General features: G+C 35.0%; 1 protein-coding gene across 4 annotated transcripts in view; it reads right to left on the reverse strand.

Moving 5' to 3' along the window:
- The window catches only part of BRWD3 (bromodomain and WD repeat domain containing 3), a 216,972-nt gene that overhangs the window by 47,552 nt on the left and 150,623 nt on the right, over window positions 1–18,797 (reverse strand). For all 4 annotated transcript variants that reach the window (XM_059156493.1, XM_059156492.1, XM_059156494.1 and 1 more), the window contains 6 exons: window positions 6,424–6,531; window positions 4,400–4,524; window positions 2,911–2,993; window positions 1,494–1,605; window positions 431–492; window positions 177–332 (listed from right to left, as the gene is read on the reverse strand). In XM_059156493.1, the coding sequence (XP_059012476.1) occupies window positions 177–332; window positions 431–492; window positions 1,494–1,605; window positions 2,911–2,993; window positions 4,400–4,524; window positions 6,424–6,531 (646 nt within the window). The remainder of the gene's footprint in view (window positions 1–176; window positions 333–430; window positions 493–1,493; window positions 1,606–2,910; window positions 2,994–4,399; window positions 4,525–6,423; window positions 6,532–18,797) is intronic.

Genomic DNA, 18,797 nt, shown 5'->3' on the forward strand with positions numbered 1-18,797 from the left:
ATCAGTCATTACATTGGCCAAACATATCAAAATATTAATGTTAAGCTAGAAACACTTGATTAAAAGTGCCTCTTAAGTTAAAAGTGTACAGTGAAAAAATGTATTTCTTCTTGTAGAACTTAAAATTTTGCTGGTTTTCCTTGTTTCTTCCTAATATCCTTTCACAGCCACCATACCCAGGGAAAGAAGGTGGTTGATGCCCTGAATAACCCGTTCACATTCCTCATCTCTGGAATGAGCCCCCCACTCTCCTTCCTGGGGTTTGTATAGCAAAGCAGTCAGTTCCTCCTGGGACACAGGAACACCAGCACCAACTTCATCTGGAAAGGCAGCTATGTATAAGATGAAAAATCAGGAATCATTAGTTTCCAATATTATGCTATTGGTATTTTTTAGAAGAATTTTAATTCATTTTTAAAAGCATATTTACTTCCTTCTGGAATTGGCTCCATATCCCAGGGGCTCATCTTTTCTCTCTCATTATTGTCCCAGCTATTGAAAAATAATAAGATACTAGTGAAATTCACACGATACTTTCATATACTAGCATAATTTGCATGACTTCTTGAGGTAAATTCTGAAAAGGGCAATACAATTTTCCTTAAAGTATAATTTCACTTACATAAAGATAGTAATAAACCTTAAATAGAGAAAACAAAAAAAAAATAGAGAATAGTCTACCAATAGGAAATACAAAGAGCAGTAAGCTTACACTTAGTTTTACCTGGCTTTTTAAAAAAATTCCAATCGAGCATATATTTATTCAATATTAAGCCAGGATACAGAATGAAAAGATCTTTTTGGAAAATGTCTTTCAGGTTAAAAACGTCAATTTGATAGATCAATTCTTTCTGTAGAATAATCTACTTTATACTAACAGACTAAGTATTACAGTATCTCCACAAAGTTTTATGATTCCCTTTTCATCAGCAATATGGAGATTAAAAGTCAATCTTCACAGAATAAACCTTTATCACTCTTGAGAAGAAAGCTTCATTATTAGGAATCTTACAGTGATGGGATTTAATGAAGAACTAAAGTAAATGTTGTAGACAAATAGTACACCCAAATATGATACCTCTGCCTAGAATTCATACCATTAAATAAAAGACTGGGTACTAATATTCATTGCTATATTCCAGCTATAACAATTACTTTAAACATTGAATTAATTTTAGTATTCTTCCTGAAATAATATTTGCAATTCTCGTTTAAAATAGAAATATTTAAAAGAAAATACAGGCATAAGGGCGTCTTATGTTATCTTATGACTTAATAAGTCTTCAGTTCCTGCTTTGTTTTAGCATGTATATTGGACCAAGAGGTTTATCATCAAATTTCTTCCTTACAGGTACTATGATTACTTCTTTACAGGTCAGATAAAGATAAGGTGAAGATAAAATTAACAAGGTGTTATTCCTAATAGGGTTTATAGAAAGTCCATATAGTACTACAGTATTATATCAGGCATAAAATACCATAACTATACTTACTGAACACTGTAACACTGGAAAGAACTATCAGGATACTCTGGTTGAAAAGGCTGCTGACTCTCCACAGTCCCAAACCACCAGGCGTCATCTATTATACTGCGGAATCTATCACCTACAATGTTTTTAGAAATTCTTAAAAGGATGTTTTTGAGAAAAATCGCTTTGTTCACATTCTGAATTGCTACTTTGTGTTAGACACAGAAGCAGCATTACTAGAGTTTTCAATCTGAGTTTTCCAGATAAGTAAATTTTATACTTTACCTTAAGGATTTTGATTTCTAAGTACTAGTAATCTTTCTGAAATAAATCAAACATGTCCATGTCTTCTTATATAAAAGCTACAAAGTATAATCTTTTATTAATTATTTAGGATCATCATTAAGCGTACTTTTTCTTGTACTATACATGTTACTACAGTTGTTTCTTTTCCTTATTGCTTTCAGCTTTTTGCCTTTTTTTTAAAAAAGATTTTATTTATTTATTTGACAGACAGAGATCACAAGTAGGCCGAGAGGCAGGCAGAGAGAGAGAGGAAGGGAAGCAGGCTCCCTGCTGGGCAGAAAGCCCAATTTGGGGCTCGATCCCAGAACCCTGGGATCATGACCTGAGCCGAAGGCAGAAGCTTTAATCCACTGAGCCAACAAGGTGCCCCTCAGCATTTTGCCTTTAAAAATCTCTTCATACTAATTTTCTGCCTCTAAAGGGATAAGGATTATAAAACCAAATCACTGTGAACAAAAATTTTCTCCCACGTAAAAAAGGAGAATTTAAAAGTACTAATAGCAAACAATTACATAGTATAAATTTTAAGTACTTAGGTACCATTTTAAGTGTTTTTAATATGTCAACTCATTTATTGCTCATATCAACCTTATAGGTGTGTTTTGATGATTCCCACTATAAAGATAAAGGAAGTGGGACAGAGATTAAAAACTTGCCCAAGATCAAATAGCTAGTGAGGAAGTAAGGAAGGTGGAAGAGGAGTGAAGGAGGGGGAGAGGAAAAGAAAAGGGGTAGAAAGAGGTAGAGGTACAGAGAGAAACAGAGAAAGAGAAAGAGTGACAGACAGACAGAGGGAGAAAAAGAGAAAGAAAGAAAATCACAATCAGTAATGGTCTGCTTAAGAGCCCAAGTGTTAAGTATTTTATACTAGGGCAACTGACATTTGATGCTTTTCTTTGTAATTCATATTTGTATTCTAACAGATTAGATATTTGCAGAGAGTTTAGAGGCTATATGCCACATAGGATGTACATAAAATCACCTCAACATAACTGAGAAGGAAAATTTAATTTGATCTAATTTGGCTAAGAGCTTTACCAATTACATATTAAACTAGTTTATGTCTATTAAACTGGAGTTAAAAAGTTACATTATTTCAAACTTAATGGTTATTAAGTAAGAATTTTATATTTACCTATCTGCCAGTTCCTTTCTTTGGCTTCATTATAAAACTGATGTAGTACAAGGAAGTCAATGACATCTGGCATGTCATGATACCTATTCAAGAAATAAAGCACATATGAATCAATATACAGAGCACCATATGTTACTAAATATCCAGAGATATATGTTTAATGTGGAGCCATTTAAAAACTGTTGAAAGCCTCAAGATTTCTGCAAATGGCTTTAATTAAACTCCATCTGCTTTTATTTGTTTGGGAGTTCCCTACCTACTACGATATCACTTCAAAAACATAAAGACACCAATGAAGATACTTAAAGCTTAATATAAGGTATTATATATTAAGACCTCTTTAAGAAAGGTATGAATTGATGTTCTTTCAACTCCTTAGATTTCAAAGTTCAAGAAATGAGCCACTGATTAGCTATTCCTATTATTATTAACAGAAATAAAAGCAACTACCATGTCTCAACCACACTCATATATTATATATATGATATAATATATGATTATGATATGATATATAATATTATATATATATGTGTATATATATATATATATAAAATCTCCAATTGACCCTTGAACAATATGGGTTTGAACTGTGCAGGTCTATATGCAGATTTTTTCAATAAATATAGTACTGTAAATATATTTTCTCTCCCTTACAATTTTCTTCTTTTTCTCTTTTTTATTAGATTTTTTTTTCATTTGTCAGAGATAGAGCACAAGCAGGGAAAGTGGCAGGTAGAGCAGGCAGAGCAGGCAGAAGCAGGTTCCCTGTCAAGCAGGGAGCCCAGTGTGGGACTGGATCCCACAGGGATCATGACTGGAGCCAAAAGCAGATGCTTAATTGACTGAACCACCCAGGCATCCCATCCCTTATGATTTTCTTAAAAATGTTTCATTTTCTCTAGCTTACTTTATTGTAAGAATACTAAATATAATACATATTAGTCAAAAGTTTTTGTTATCAGTAAGGCTTCTGCTCAACAGCAGGTATTAGTTAAGTTTTGGGGAATCAAAAGCTATATATATATGCAGATTTTCAACTGTGTGGGAGTCAGTGCCCATAACCCCTTACATTGTTCAAGGGTTAACTGTATACACACATACACACACACACTACATTACATATCTATTAGCTACACACATGCATGCATACACTATGCAAGTTTTTATATCTACACACACACACACACACACCACACACACACTATTATGTGGAGAAACAAACCAGAAATTAAACATTAAACCCTGGTTTTTATTTGTTTATTTTTTAAATTTAAATTCAATTAGCCAACATACAGTACATCATTAGTTTTTGATGTAGTGTTCAATGATTCATTAGTTGCGTATACACCCAGTGCACATCAAGTCTTTAAAAATCTAAAGCCTATAGTGCTATAGTATTTTCTCTCCCATTAAGCCCTGTACTCCACAGAATACATGATAGGGATTAAAACACACAGACACACAGAAACAAACAGAGATAGCTACTCACTTAATGGAAAAAGATTCTCCAGTCATTTTGCCTGAAATAGGGTCCAGAAATGCAAGCTTCAAGCAACATAGTGTAGGTGGTCCAACCTCATATTTGATTCCTACAATCTTAACAAATTCTTGTTCCTATTCATGAGAATACCAATGAATTATTACTTTGAATATAAATAATTGCCTGATATTTGCATATTATTTCACTATTTTTCAAACAATTAAAAATTATCTGAATATCCACCAAATATTAAGCATTCCACTAAGTGCTAAAGACAATAAGACATGGTTCTTGACCTTTAATACTTAACAGCAGGCTGTAGCATAATGCAGGGCTCTAAACCAAGGATAAGCAACAGAATCCCCTTAAGAACATTTTTAAAATTCATATTCCCAAACCCTACTCCTATAGAATTGAATTCAGTAGGTCTGGGGTACAAGCTTAGTCATGCATATTTTGAAAGAACTCCCCAGGGGAGTTAAAAACCAAGTAACGAGTGAGGAAGTAGGGAAGGGAGGGAGGAGTGAGGAGGGGGGGAAGAGATAATAGTGGAAAGAGGCAGAGGTACAGAGAAACAGAGAGAGATGGAGAAAGACAAGAATGACAAAGAGGGAGAAAAATGAAAGAAAGGAAACCACAATCAATAATGGTCTGCTTAAGAGCCCAATTGTTAAGTATTTTATATTAGGGCAACTGAATTTGATGACTGTTAAGATTCTTAGTTAAGAATTACTCCTTCAGCAGAAATATGGTATGTAAGAAGGCAGGTAGAAATGTATGTATACATTTGGGGAAAGGACTTATATTTTTTTAATGCCCACAATATTATTTTACAAACCATCCTTGTAACTGATTATTAGTAACACTTAACAGATGACAAAACTGAGCCTCATTGGTATAGTGACTTGCTTAAAGTTATGTACTTGGGTATGTGTATATATATATCAGATCTGGATTGAAATTCAGGTTATATTCCAAAACCCACATTCTTGCACCCACACAAATGCTGCCTCCTATAATTTCCTAGAGCCACAATGTTAGAATTTAAAAAATGAAAAATTGTGTTTTATTCATTCTTGATTTAAAAACAACAACAACAACTCAACTTTCACCTGATTCAGAACAGATGATGGTATCACTATCTACCAGGAGATGACTGTGTAAAGGTCACTTGATAAGATACTTTGGTACCTTACAACCTTAATGTAATATTTTACAAGTATCTATATCTTTATTTAAATAAATGTACCCGCTTTCATGTATCCTTCCTGCTATACATCATCACACAACAATCCTTCATTTACCTGGAAACCACTCTAAAATTGCTCTTTAGTCTCTTTTTCTTCAACTTGGAAAAATAAAAGAAGAAAACACCCATAAACCTAACTAGAAATGATGGTGTATGTATACTTATGTCTGTTTCTTTGTATGTATCTATGTATACATGGATAAATGAATGAATGAATATGTATTTATAGTCAGAAAAAACTCCTCTAAAAATAAATATATCTATCTTACTTAATACAATGTAGCTATAAGGTAATATATCAAAATAGGTAATTCATAAAACACCATAAAATTCTGAGTTTCTTGGGATTTATAATTACTAATTATCTTAATGTCACTGTAACCTCAAGGATGTCTGTAGTCCACACATGCAGTCAGCTTCCAGAGCTTCCAGAATGTACAAAGCTGCTGAGGAAAATATCCATACCAGGGAACTGCTGTTTTGCAGTATAATATATATTATATGTAATAATATAATATAATATAATATAATATAATATATAATATACACTAGATAATTTGAAGCATGAAGGAAATTAGGTCAAATAATCAAGACAACAGGTAGCATACAAATTTCGGGAAACATAAAATATGACCCATAACACTCAATTGTATCAGAGTATGGTACATCATGTTATCTTAGACACACAATCAACACTGAAATACGTAGGACACAAAAACATATAAGCAAATAACTTAATTCCGAAGTTATTTCAACTGCACACTTATGAATATGTCAAATTTACCCTGAGATCCATTTTATTCCATGGCTGTTTTTGTAAATTAAGGCTGTATATTTTTGACTTCCTTACAGCCCGCACATAAGCTTCATGTCCTTGCCTGAAATAGATAAGCTAAAACAAAAAACATATGGTATTAAACAGAAGCATCTTATTTAACAACTCTATATATCCCAATATATACTCTTACAAATGTCCTCTTCTGTTTAAAACAAACATATTTATAATTTTAAAAAATGTATAATAAAGGTATTTGTCATCATTAAATAATGTTCATTCAGTACTTATAACTGTGTTGCCCTGCACTAAGTACTGCATATAAATAGAACACTGTATACACAATCTTTATCCCCCTAGCTGCTTCAAAAATTTCTGAAGAAACAGGGATCAATGACATATTGTACAGAACACTGGTCATATTTTAAAGTACTATATTTCAAACTGTAATTAACATTCTAAACATCAACATTTTAATAGTGAGCCTATACATTCTTTGTGTGTATGTGTGTACACATATATATACACATATATAAAATTCTAACCACAGGCTACTAAATAGAGTAATTTCCAAATAGACTAGAATTTTTATTTCTAAGAATTAACATCAGAACTGGCATAGTATGGAAAGAAAATGAATTCAAGTGCTTAGTTAACACATTTCACCTCCTCAGGACAGCATTAATATTCCTTTTTTTTAAAAGATTTTATTTATTTATTTGACAGAGAGAGATCACAAGTAGGCAGAGAGGCAGGCAGAGAGAGAGAGAGGAGGAAACAGGCTCCCTGCTGAGCAGAGAGCCCGATGCGGGACTCGATCCCAGGACCCTGAGATCATGACCTGAGCCGAAGGCAGCGGCTTAACCCACTGAGCCACCCAGGCGCCCAGCATTAATATTCTGATTCGTTAAAAAAGGTTTCTTGTTCTCAATAATTTTAAAGTGGTAGTAGAGTTAATAAAATTTTTAAAAAAATGTAACATTGAAAAATACTGAGATTTAAAAAATACACTGACATACTCTACCAATCAACTGTCTTTTTTTAATTTTTATTTTTTAAAGATTTATTTGTTTATTCATTTGACCCAGAGAGAGAGAGAAACAGCGAGAGAGGGAACACAAGCAGTGGGAGTGAGAGAATGAGAAGCAGGCTTCCCACTGAGCAGGGAGCCTGATGTGGGACTTGATCCCAGGACCCTGGGATCATGACCTGAGCTGAAGGCAGACACTTAATCAACTGAGCCACCCGGGTACCCCCAATCAACAGTGTCTAAGTCAGAATTCTTAATACTTAAAAATACAAGTAGAACACTAAAAAGATTTAAATACTATTATATAAACATAATTATAAGGGTAAAATATCAATAATAAACAAGTTATTTATATATCATTAATTATATATTTATTCCTGTACTCAACAAATATTGATTGAATGTGTGTATAAGGCATTAGGTGCTGTGGTTAACATATCAAAATACAATCCTTTCCCTCAAGGATATGGGCAGACATGTGAGTATAAAATAAGGCAGAATATACCAAGTATTATAAGAGATAAATAAATTAGGTGTGAAAGCTCAGGAGGAAAGAGTGATAGGCAAATGGCAAGCAGAAGTTGGCATTTAAGTTAGACTTTGGCCAATGAACATTTTCAAAGGCAATGACCTGTGGGTATGGCCAGTCCAGGCAAAATACTGAAGGCTTAACATTTACAGTAAAAAGTAATGCTGTCATTAAGAACTTATTTTATAAAAAGTATGAGTTTTATGAGTTCTTTAAAAACATTATTTATGTATTTCACTAAATCACTTATATACCTCCTCCAATATCTAAACAACTATCATTACCTAATACACACTAATCTTGAAGCATATAAGCATATGCTAAGTTTAGTGATACAACCAAGATAAATATGATCCTATAGAGAGGAGTCTCATAATATTAAAGAATATACATATCCTTGTGTTGCTTTATAAAGTGATCTTTTTGTACACTTATTTATTTATTTATTTATTAGAGAGAGAGAGAGAGAGATTGAGAGACAGCGTGAGCAGAGGGAATGGGCAGAGGAGAGAGAATCTCAAAGAATACTCCCCATTGAGTGCAGAGCCCAACATGAGGTTCAATCTCATAAATGAGATCATGATCTGGGTCAAAATCAAGAGTCAGATACTTAACTGACTGAGCCATACAAGTTCCCCACATCTTATAAAGTCTCCTAAAATTAATTAAAAATTACTCCCCTTAGACAAAGATGGCAGCCAAGTAGGATGACCCTAGGCTTGCATGGTCACCAAAACACAACTAGATAACTATCAAATCATCCTAAATATCCCAGAAATATATCTCAAGAATGACAGAACAAACTCCACAACTAAAGGTAGAGAAGAGGCCTCACTGAAGAAGGTAGGAAGGTAGGAAGTATGGAGACACGTAAATTTAAAAAAAAAAGATGATTTCGCGTTTTTACATTTAAATTCAATGTCTTCCTTCCCATATGTTCATCTGCTTTGTTTCTTAAATTCCACATATGAGTGAAACCATATAGTATTTGTATTTATCTGACTGACTTAGTTCACTTAGCATAATATACTCTAGCTCCATCCATATTGCTGCAAATGGCCAGATATCATTCTTTTGTACACACATGCCACTTCTTCTCTACCCATTTATCAAAGGCCATCTGGTCACTTTTCATAATTAGGCTATTATTGATAATGCTACTATAAACATTGGGATACAAGTGCTCCTTTGAATCAGTAATTCTGTATCTTTTAGATAAATACCTAGTAGAAATCTTCAGTCTTAGGATAGTTTTATTTTCAACTTTTTGAGAAACCTCCATACCGTTTTTCAGAGTGGCTATACCAATTTCCATTCCCACCAACAGTGCAAGAGGATTCCCCTTTCTCCACATCCTCTCCAACACCTGTTGTTTTTAAGTTGTTAATTTTAGCTATTCTAACAGATGTGAGGTGGTATCTCACTGTGGTTTTGATTGGCACCTCCCTGATCATGAGTGATGTTGAATATTTTAACACATGTCAGACTTCTGAAGATCTTGTTTGGAAAAATGTCTATTCATGTGTTCTGCCCATTTCTTAACTGGATTATTTGGCTTTTCGGATGTTGCTTTTTGTTAGTTCCTTATATATTATGGATAATGACCCTTTATCAGATACATCATTTACAAATATCTTCTTCCATTCTGTGGGTTGCCTTTTAGTTCTGTTGATTGCTTCCTTTGCTGTGAAGAAGCTTTTTAACTTGAAGAGGTCCCAATAGTTTATTTTTGCTTTTCTTTCCCTTGCCTCCTGAAACATGTCTAGAAAGAAGTTGCTATGGTTGATGACAAAGACACTTCTTCCTTGTTCTCCTCTAGGAATGTGATGGATTCCTGTCTCACATTTAAGTCTTTAACCTATTTTGATTTTAGTTTAGTATCTGGTGTACGAGAGTGGTCCAGTTTCATTCTTTTGCATGTTGCTCTCCAGTTCTCCCAACACCATGAGTTGAAAGTGACTGTCTTTTTTCCACAGGATATTCTTTCTGCTTTGTCAAAGATTAGTTGACCATCTAGTTGTGGGTTCATTTCTGGGTTCTCTACTAGGTACTACTGATCTATATGTCTGTTTTTGTGCCAGTCACATACTGTCGTCATTGCTACAGCTTTGCAATACAGCTTGAAGTCTGGAATTGTAAGGCCTCCAACTTTTTCTTTTTTAAGATGCCTTTGGTTATTCGGAGTCTTTTGTGGTTATACTAGTTTTAAGATTGTTTTTCCTTGCTCAGTGAAAAATGCTGGTAGTATTTTGATAGGGATTGCATTAAATGTATAGATTGCCTTGGGTAGTATACACATTTTAATAATACTAGTTTTTCTAACCCATGAGCATGGGATATTTTTCAATTCCTTTGTGTCCTCTTCAATTTCTTTCATAAGTATTCTAGCTTTCATAGTGCAGATCTCTTCTGTGGTTAGGTTTATTCATAAGTATCTTCTAGTTTTTGGTTTTTGGTAAATGGGATGGATTCCTTCATTTCTTTCTGCTGCTTCATTACAGTGTTTAGAAATACAAAATGTTTCTATACATTGATTGTGTATCCTTCTACTTTATTGAATTCATGTACAAGTTCGAGGAATTTTTAGTGGGGTCGTTTGGGCTTCCTACAGAGTATTATGACATTTGTGAATAGTGAAAGTTAGTTTTTCCTCACTGAGTTGGATGCTTTTTATTATTATTATTATTATTATTATTATTATTATTATTTTGTCTATTTCCTGTGGCTAGGACTTCCAGGTATGTCAAATAATGGTGATGAGACTGGACATCCATCCCTGTTTTCTTCCTGACTGAAAAGGAAAAACTGTTTTTCCCCATTGATGGTATTAGCAGTGGGTCTTTCACATAAGGCTTTTATAAAAATGTTGAGTTATGTTCCCTCTATCCCGACATTGTTGAGGGTTTTTTTCAAGAAAGGATGCTATACTTTGTCATATGCTTTTTCTGTATCTATTGAGAGGTCATATGGTTCTTACTCTTTATTAATATGGTGCTACCATGTTGATTCATTTACAAATATTTCATTACCCTTGCAGCCCAGGAATAAATCTCACTTGATTGTGGTGAATATTCTTTTAATGTATTGTTGGAGTCAATCTGCTAGCATCTTCTTGAGAATTTTTGCATCCATGTTCATCAGGGATACAGGCTTATACTTAACCACTTCTCCATTTTAGTCTATTTTTTTTTTTTTTTAAGAGAGAGCAGGAGGAATAGAGGAGGGAGAGGAACAAGCAGACTGAGTGTGGAGTCCAGAGTAGGGATCAAACTCACAACCCTGAGATCATGACTTCTACTGAAACTAAGAGTTAGTGCTTAACTGATTTAGCCACCCAGGTGCCCCCGTAGTGGGGTCTTTGTCTGATTTTAGAATCAAGGCAAGCCTGGCCTCGTAAAATGAGTCTGGAAGTTTTCCTTCCATTTCTATTTTTTGCAAAAGTTTGAGAAAAATGGATATTAACTCTTCTTTAAATGACTGGTAGAATTTCCCTGTGAGCCCAACTGGCCCTGGAATTTTGTTTGTTAGATTTGTGATTACTGATTCAATTTTTTGGGTGGTTTTTGGTCTCTTCAAGTTTTCTATTTGTTCCTTATTTCAGTTTTGATAGTTTATGTGTTCTAGGAATTTATCCATTTCTTCTATATTTCCCAATATGGGCCATACAATTTTTCACAATACTCCCTTATATATATATTTTTAAATATTTTTTGTGGTGTTGTGATCTCTCCTCTTTCACTCATGATTTTACTTATTTGGGTCCTTTCTCTTTTCTTTTTGATAACTCTGGCTAGGGGTTTACCAATTTTATTAATTCTTTTAAAGAATCAGCTCCTAGTTTCACTGATCTGTTTTACTGGTTTTTCTTTGTTCCTATATTATTTATTTTCTGCTCTAATTGTTATTTTTTCCTGTCCTCTTCTGACTTTCTTCTACTTTAGAAGTAGACTTCTTCTGATTTCTTCTACTTTAGGCTTTGTTTGCTGTTCTTTTTCTAGATGCTCAAGGTATAAGGTTAGGTTGTATGTTTGAGATTTCCTTGCTTCTTGAGGTAGGCCTGTTTTGTATACACTCCCTTCTTATGACTGCTTTTTCTGCATCCCAAAAGTTTTGGACTATTGTGTTTTCATCTTCATTTGTTTCCATGTATTTCTTTATTTCTTCTTTAATTTCATAGTTAACCCATTCGTTTTTTAGTAAGATATTCCTTAACCTCCATGTATATGTGGTCTTTCCAATTTTTTTCTTGTAGTTGACTTCATGTTTCATAGTGTGGTCATAAAATATGCATCGTATGATCTCAATCTTTTTTATTTGTTGAGGCCTGATTTGTAACCCAGTATGTGTATATTTTGGAGAATACCCCATGTGTACACAAAAGAATGTATATTCTGCTGCTTTAGGATGAAATGTTCTGAATAAATCTGTTAAGTTTACCTCATCCAGCCTGCCATTCAAAGACATTGTTTCCTTGTTGATTTTCTGTTTAGCTCATTTGTCCATTGCTGTAAGTGGGATGTTAAAGTCCCATAATAAACTTGTACTATTATCACTGAGTTTTTTATGTTTTTTATTAATTCATTTATATATTTGGATGCTCTCAAGTTGGCAGCATAAATATTTATATGCATTAGGTCTTGTCTTTTTGTCGGATAGACCCCTTTATTATGATATAGTACCTTTCTTCATCTCTTGTTAAATAGTCTTTGGTTTAAAATCTAGTTTGTCTGATATAAGTATGCTTACTCCAGCTTTTCTCTTCTTTTCTTTTTTCTTTTTGATGGCTATTAGCATAATAGATGGCTCTCCATCCCTTCACTTTCAGTCTGTATGTGTCTTTAAGTCTAAAGTGAGCCTATGGTAGGTAGCACATGGATGGGTCTTGTTTTTTGATTCATTATGATATCCTTTGTCTTTTAATTGGAGCATTTAGTCCATTTACATTCAGAGTAATTATTGATAGACATAAATTTAGTGTCATTGTGTCAACTGTATTACCTCATTGTTTCTGGAGATTTTCTCTGTTCCTGTCTAATCTTTGTTGCCTCTGGACTTACTTTCCCACTCAAAGAGTTCCTTTCAATATTTCTCGCAGGACTAGTATAGTGTCCATGAACTCCTTTAGTTTTTGTTTGTCTAGGAAACTCTTTATTTCTCCTTCTATTCTGAATGAAGGCCTTGTTGGATCAAGTATTCTTGGCTGCGTATTTTTCCCATTCAGCACATTGAAAATACCATGTCATTCTCTTCTGGCCTGCCATGTTTCTGCTAGTAAGTCTGGTGCTAGCCTGATTGTCTTCCTTTATAAGTTAGGGATTTCTTTTCCCTTGCTGATCTGAAGATGTTCTCCTTATCTCTATATTTTATAAATTTTACTATGAAGTCTTTATTTTGGCCTGCTTTTGTTGATTTTAATGGGAGTCTTCTGTGCCTCCTAGATTTGGATGTTTGTTTCCTTTCACATTTTAGGGAAGTGTTAAGTTATAATTTCCTCAAAAACACCTTCTGCCTATTTTCCCCCTCTTCTTCTTCTTCTGTGACTCCTATGACATGAATGTTACTATGCTTTATGGAGTCACTGAGTTCCCAAAGTCTGCACTGATGATCCAATATTTTCCTTTCACTGTTATTTTCAGCTTGACTTTTTTCCACAATTTTATCTTCTATACCACTTATTCGTTCCTCTTCTTCCATCCTTTTCATTACATCCAATCTGTTTCATATCTCAGTTATAACATTTTTTATTTCAGCCTGACTAATTTTTGAGTCTGCAGTAAAGGACTCTCCAGTGTCTTCTATGGTTTTCTCAAGCCCAACTACTACCCTTATGATTGTTGTCTCAAATTCTAGTTCAGGCATATTATATCTGTTTTGATTAGATCCTTGACTATGATCTTGTTACTTCTTTGGGTATGAATTCCTCCAATGTGGCATGTTGTCTAGGTCTCTGCCTTCTGTCTCTTAGGAAAGCCTGTTATGCTTCCTGTTCCTGAGAGTTATGGCTATATGAAGAAAATGTCATATATTGACCAGGACCTGGTGCTTCAGGAAATATTTCTGTGTCTCTTGTATGCATTCTGCTGCTGTGTTTTGACTGCTTTTTCCCTTTTGTTGGTCCTCTGCATCATTTCTTCTTGCCTGCAGTAGGGAGTGTTTGGACCTTGTCCAGTGCAGTTTTAGCTAGGTTTTCTCTGGTCAGCATGTTAAAAGAAGCTAGATCCAATTTCCACTAGATCTTAAGTTTGGCCACACTCTATGGTCAGTAGACTTGGTGAGGGCAGGGTGGTTTGTGTTGGCTTTCTGGGGGAGGTGCCTGTTGCTCTGGTTCTCAGGCAAGCCTGCCTTAGAAAAAAAAGACCTGCAGAGCTCAGGGGGACAGGGTTTAGTGCACGCAGCTCCAGGCTCCACTTTGGGCACTATGCTGTTCACTGAAGTCTGTCTGTGCTTCCACAATGTGGCCTCTTTTCTCCCTCTAGTTGTTCAGTTTGTTATCTCAGTCCTCATACTGATTTTGTGGGCTTTTGGAATGACCCAATATTTATCTAGCTGTGCTCAAGAGGCAAGGCAAACATAGGGTACCCCTACTACTCTACTATCTTAACTCTTTATAAACCTGATCATTTCAATAGATGCAGAAAAAGCATTTAACAAAGTACAGCCTCCATTCATGATAAAAACCTCCAACAAAGTAGGTTTAGAGGAAACATACCTCTCAACATAATGAAAGCCATATACCCCAAAACCCCCTACAGTTAATATTGTCTTTATAAGGGAAAAACTGAGTTTTTTCCTGGTCAGGAACAAGACAGGGATGGCCATTCTCACCACTCTTATTTAACAGAGTACTGGAAGTTATAGCCTCATCAATCAGACAACAAAAGGAAATAAACAGCATCCAAATCGGCAAGGAAGAACTAAACCTTCCACTATTTGCAGTTGATGTGATACTCTATATAGAAAACCCTAAGGATTGTACTAAAAGAGTGCTAGGATTGATACACAAATTCAGTAAAGTTGCAGGATACAAAATGAATGTACAGAAATCTGTTACATTTCTATATACCAATAACGAATAAGTAGAAAGAGAAATTAAGGACTCAATTCCATTTACAGCTGCAGCAAAGTTAGTAAGATACCTTGGAACAAATTTAACCGAAGAGGTTTAAGATCTGTATTCTAAAAACTGTAAAATGCTGATAAAGGAAATTAAAGATAAGACAAAGAAATGGAAAGACACTCTATGCTCAGGGATTGAAAGAACAAATATTGTTAAAATGTCTACAGAACCCAAGATAGCCTACACATTTCACACAATCCATATCAAAATACTATCAGCATTCTTCACAGAACTGGAACAAAGAATCGTAAGACTTCTATGGAGCCACAGAAGACATCCAAATAGCCAAAGCTACCTTGCAAAATATAAGCAAAGCTGGATGAATCACAATTTCAGACTTCAATTTTTATTATAAAGCTGGAGTAATCAAAATAATATGGAATTGGCACAAAATCAGATATGTAGATCAATAGAAAACCCAAAAATACATCTACAACTACATGATCAATTAATCTTTGACAAAGGAGGAAAGAATATCCAATGGGAAAAAGACAGTCTCTTCAACAAATGGTGTTGGGAAAACTGAACAGCAACATACAAAATAATGAAAATGGACAACTTTCATATACCCAAAACCAAAAATAAATTCCAAATGGAATAAAGACCTAAATGTAAGACCTCAAATCATAAAAATCCTAGAAGAAAATGTAGGCACTAACTTCATTGACACTGGTACAGCAACTTCTTTCTACATATGTTTCCTGAATCAAAGGAAACAAAAGTAAAGATAAACTATTAGGACCACATCAAAATAAAATGTTTCTGTGCAGCAAAGGCAACAATCAACAAAGCTAAAAGGCAAACCACAGAATGGGAAAATATATTTGCAAATGACATTTCTGGTAAAGGGTTAATATCTAAAACATATAAAGAAGTTATAACATTCAAAACCCAAAAAACAAATAATACAATTAAAAAATGGACAGAAGATATGAATAGACAATTTTTCAAAGAAGACACCCAGATGTCCGACACATGTGAAAAGATACTCAACATTACTCATCATTGGGGAAATGATAATCAAAATTACCATGAGATACCACCTCACACAAGTTAGAATGGCTACAATCAACAACACAAGAAACAAGAAGTCTTGGCAAGGGTGTGGAGAAAAGGGCACCCTCCTGCATTGTTGGTGGGAATGCAAAGTGGTGCAGTCACTGTGGAAAACAGTAAGGAGGGTCCCCAAAAAGTTAGAAATAAAATTACCCTAGGATACAGAATTTAACCTACTAGATATTTACCTAAAGAATACAAAAAATACTAATTTAAGTGGATACATGCACCCCAATGTTTATTACGGTATTATGCACAAAGGCCAAATTGTGGAAACAGCTCATGTGTCCCCTGACTTATGTATGGATAAAGCTTTATCCATACACAATGGAATATTACTCAGACACTGAAAAGATGGAATTTTGCCATTTTCAAGGACATAGACTTACCTAGAAAATATATGGTAAGTGAAATAAGTCAGTCAGAGAAATACAAATACCATGAATTCACTCATATGTGGAATTTAAGAAACAAAACAAAGTAACAAAGTGAAAAAAAGAGCAAGGGAAATCAGGAAAGAGACTTAACTAGGGAGAACAAACTGATGGTTAATAGAGGGGAGGTAGGGGGATGGGTTAAATAGGTGCTAGAGATTATGGCGTACACTTGTGATGAGCACCAGGTATCATATGGAAGTACTGAATCAATATACTGCATACTTGAAATAAACTAATATAAAACTATACATCAAGTAACTGGGATTAAAATAAAATCTTAAAAAACTTACTCCCCTAAAGCCTCCATAAGAATAGGCAATAAGTTCAACAAATAATGATTTTGAATATGCCCCTGAAAAAGTTCTTTAGGTTCTTTTTTTTAAATATACCATTCATCAGAGCATGTTCTACTAAAACAACCACACAAAAAAGCATTGCTCCCAATTTCAATACTCGTTTGGAGACAAAATTATGAAAGAGAATCAGCAAGTAAGTATAAGACTACTTGATCACAGAAGAGGAGTCAAGATGCTGGAGAAGTAGCAGGCTGAGATGACATCAGGTAGCAGATCAGCTAGATAGCTTATCAAAACATTCCAAACACCTACAAATCCAACAGGAGATTGAAGAGAAGAAGGGCAACAATTCTAGAAACAGAAAATCGATCACTTTCTGAAAGGTAGGACCTGCAGAGAAGTGAATCCAAAGCAATGGGAAGATAGACTGCCAGGGGAGGGGCTGGCTCCTGGCAAGCGGCAGAGCAATGGAGCACAAAATCAGAACTTTTAAAAGTCTGCTCCACGGAGGGACATTGCTCCAGAGACAAAACCAGGTTGAATCCCACGCAGAGACAGCATGGTCTCAGGTCCAGCATGATCACAGAAAGATCGGGGGTGTCTGAGTGTCGCAGAGCTCACAGGTGTTAGAGCAGGTAAGCCAGCTACAGAGACAGAGCCGAGGAGTGAGCTCTCAACTCGGGGTTACCCTAAACTATGATCTGTGGCAAAGGCAATGGCTCTGTTAGTGGGGACCCCACAAGATCTGGAGAGACACCCCTGGAAGAGTGCAGGGATGTGCGGGGTTTGGAGACTCCAGGAGGGGCTGTGTGCCAGAGACAGCTGTGTGCCAGAGACAGAAATGCTTGGTCACAGGCTGGGTGAGCTCGGAGCGCAGCTGGAGGCCAGGCAGACAGGAGTGATTGAGGGCTTTTCTCCAAAGGCACACTGAGGAGTGGAGCCCTGAGCTCTCGGCTCCTCCAGGCCAGAGACTGGGAGGCCACCATTTTCATTCCCATCCTCTAGAACTCTATGGAAAGTGTTCAGGGAACAAAAGCTCCCCAAAGCGAACCAGAGCGGATTACTTGGCCTGGCCCAAGGTAAAGGTGGTATAATACCGCCACAGGCAAAGACACTTGAGAATCACTACAACAGGCCACTCCCCAAGAAGATCAGCAAGAAATCCAGCAGAGACCAAGTTCACTGACCAAGGAGAACAGCGGAATTCCAGAGGAGGGGAAAGCAAAGCATGGAATTCATAGCTTTCTCCCCATGATTCTTAAGTCTTGCAAAGTTAATTAATATTTTTAATTTTTTTTTCTTCTGTTAATTTTTTTAACTTTTACCCTTTCCTCTTTTAACATTTTTTAACTAGTTTATCTTAACAATACCTTCCAAAAAAAATCATTTTTGAACTTTCATTACTATAGTCATATTTTGTCATTCATTGTATCTAACTTTATTTTTTGTGCACACATAGGATTTTTTATTCTAAAAAAATTCTGGGATACAACTTCTTCTAAGAGATAAAAATATAGCCTAAATCTAGCACAGGGCTTTGTTTTAGTCTCCAGCCTGAGCAAATTCTCTGCACTTTCTTTTTCTTTATTCTTCCAAACATCTTATCAACCCCTTTAAAGAATTTTTTAAAAAAATTCATCTTTATAGTCATATTCCATCCCTTAACCATGTTTACCTTATATATGTTTTTCATTCTTTAAAATCTTGGGAGGTAGTTTCTTCTAAAAGACCAAACTACTCGCAAAATTAAGTGGGTGACCCTGTTCTATTCACCAGTCTAATATATATGTATATTCTTTTTTATATTTTTGTTTATTCTTTTTATTTTTTTAAATTTATTTTTTTCTTTTTTTAATATTTTTTTCTGAACTTCTTTTTATCCCCTTTCATCCCCCCACGATTTGGGGTCTCTTCTGAT

The sequence above is a fragment of the Mustela lutreola genome, chromosome X (genome assembly GCF_030435805.1).
Source record: "Mustela lutreola isolate mMusLut2 chromosome X, mMusLut2.pri, whole genome shotgun sequence".
NCBI lineage: Eukaryota > Metazoa > Chordata > Mammalia > Carnivora > Mustelidae > Mustela > Mustela lutreola.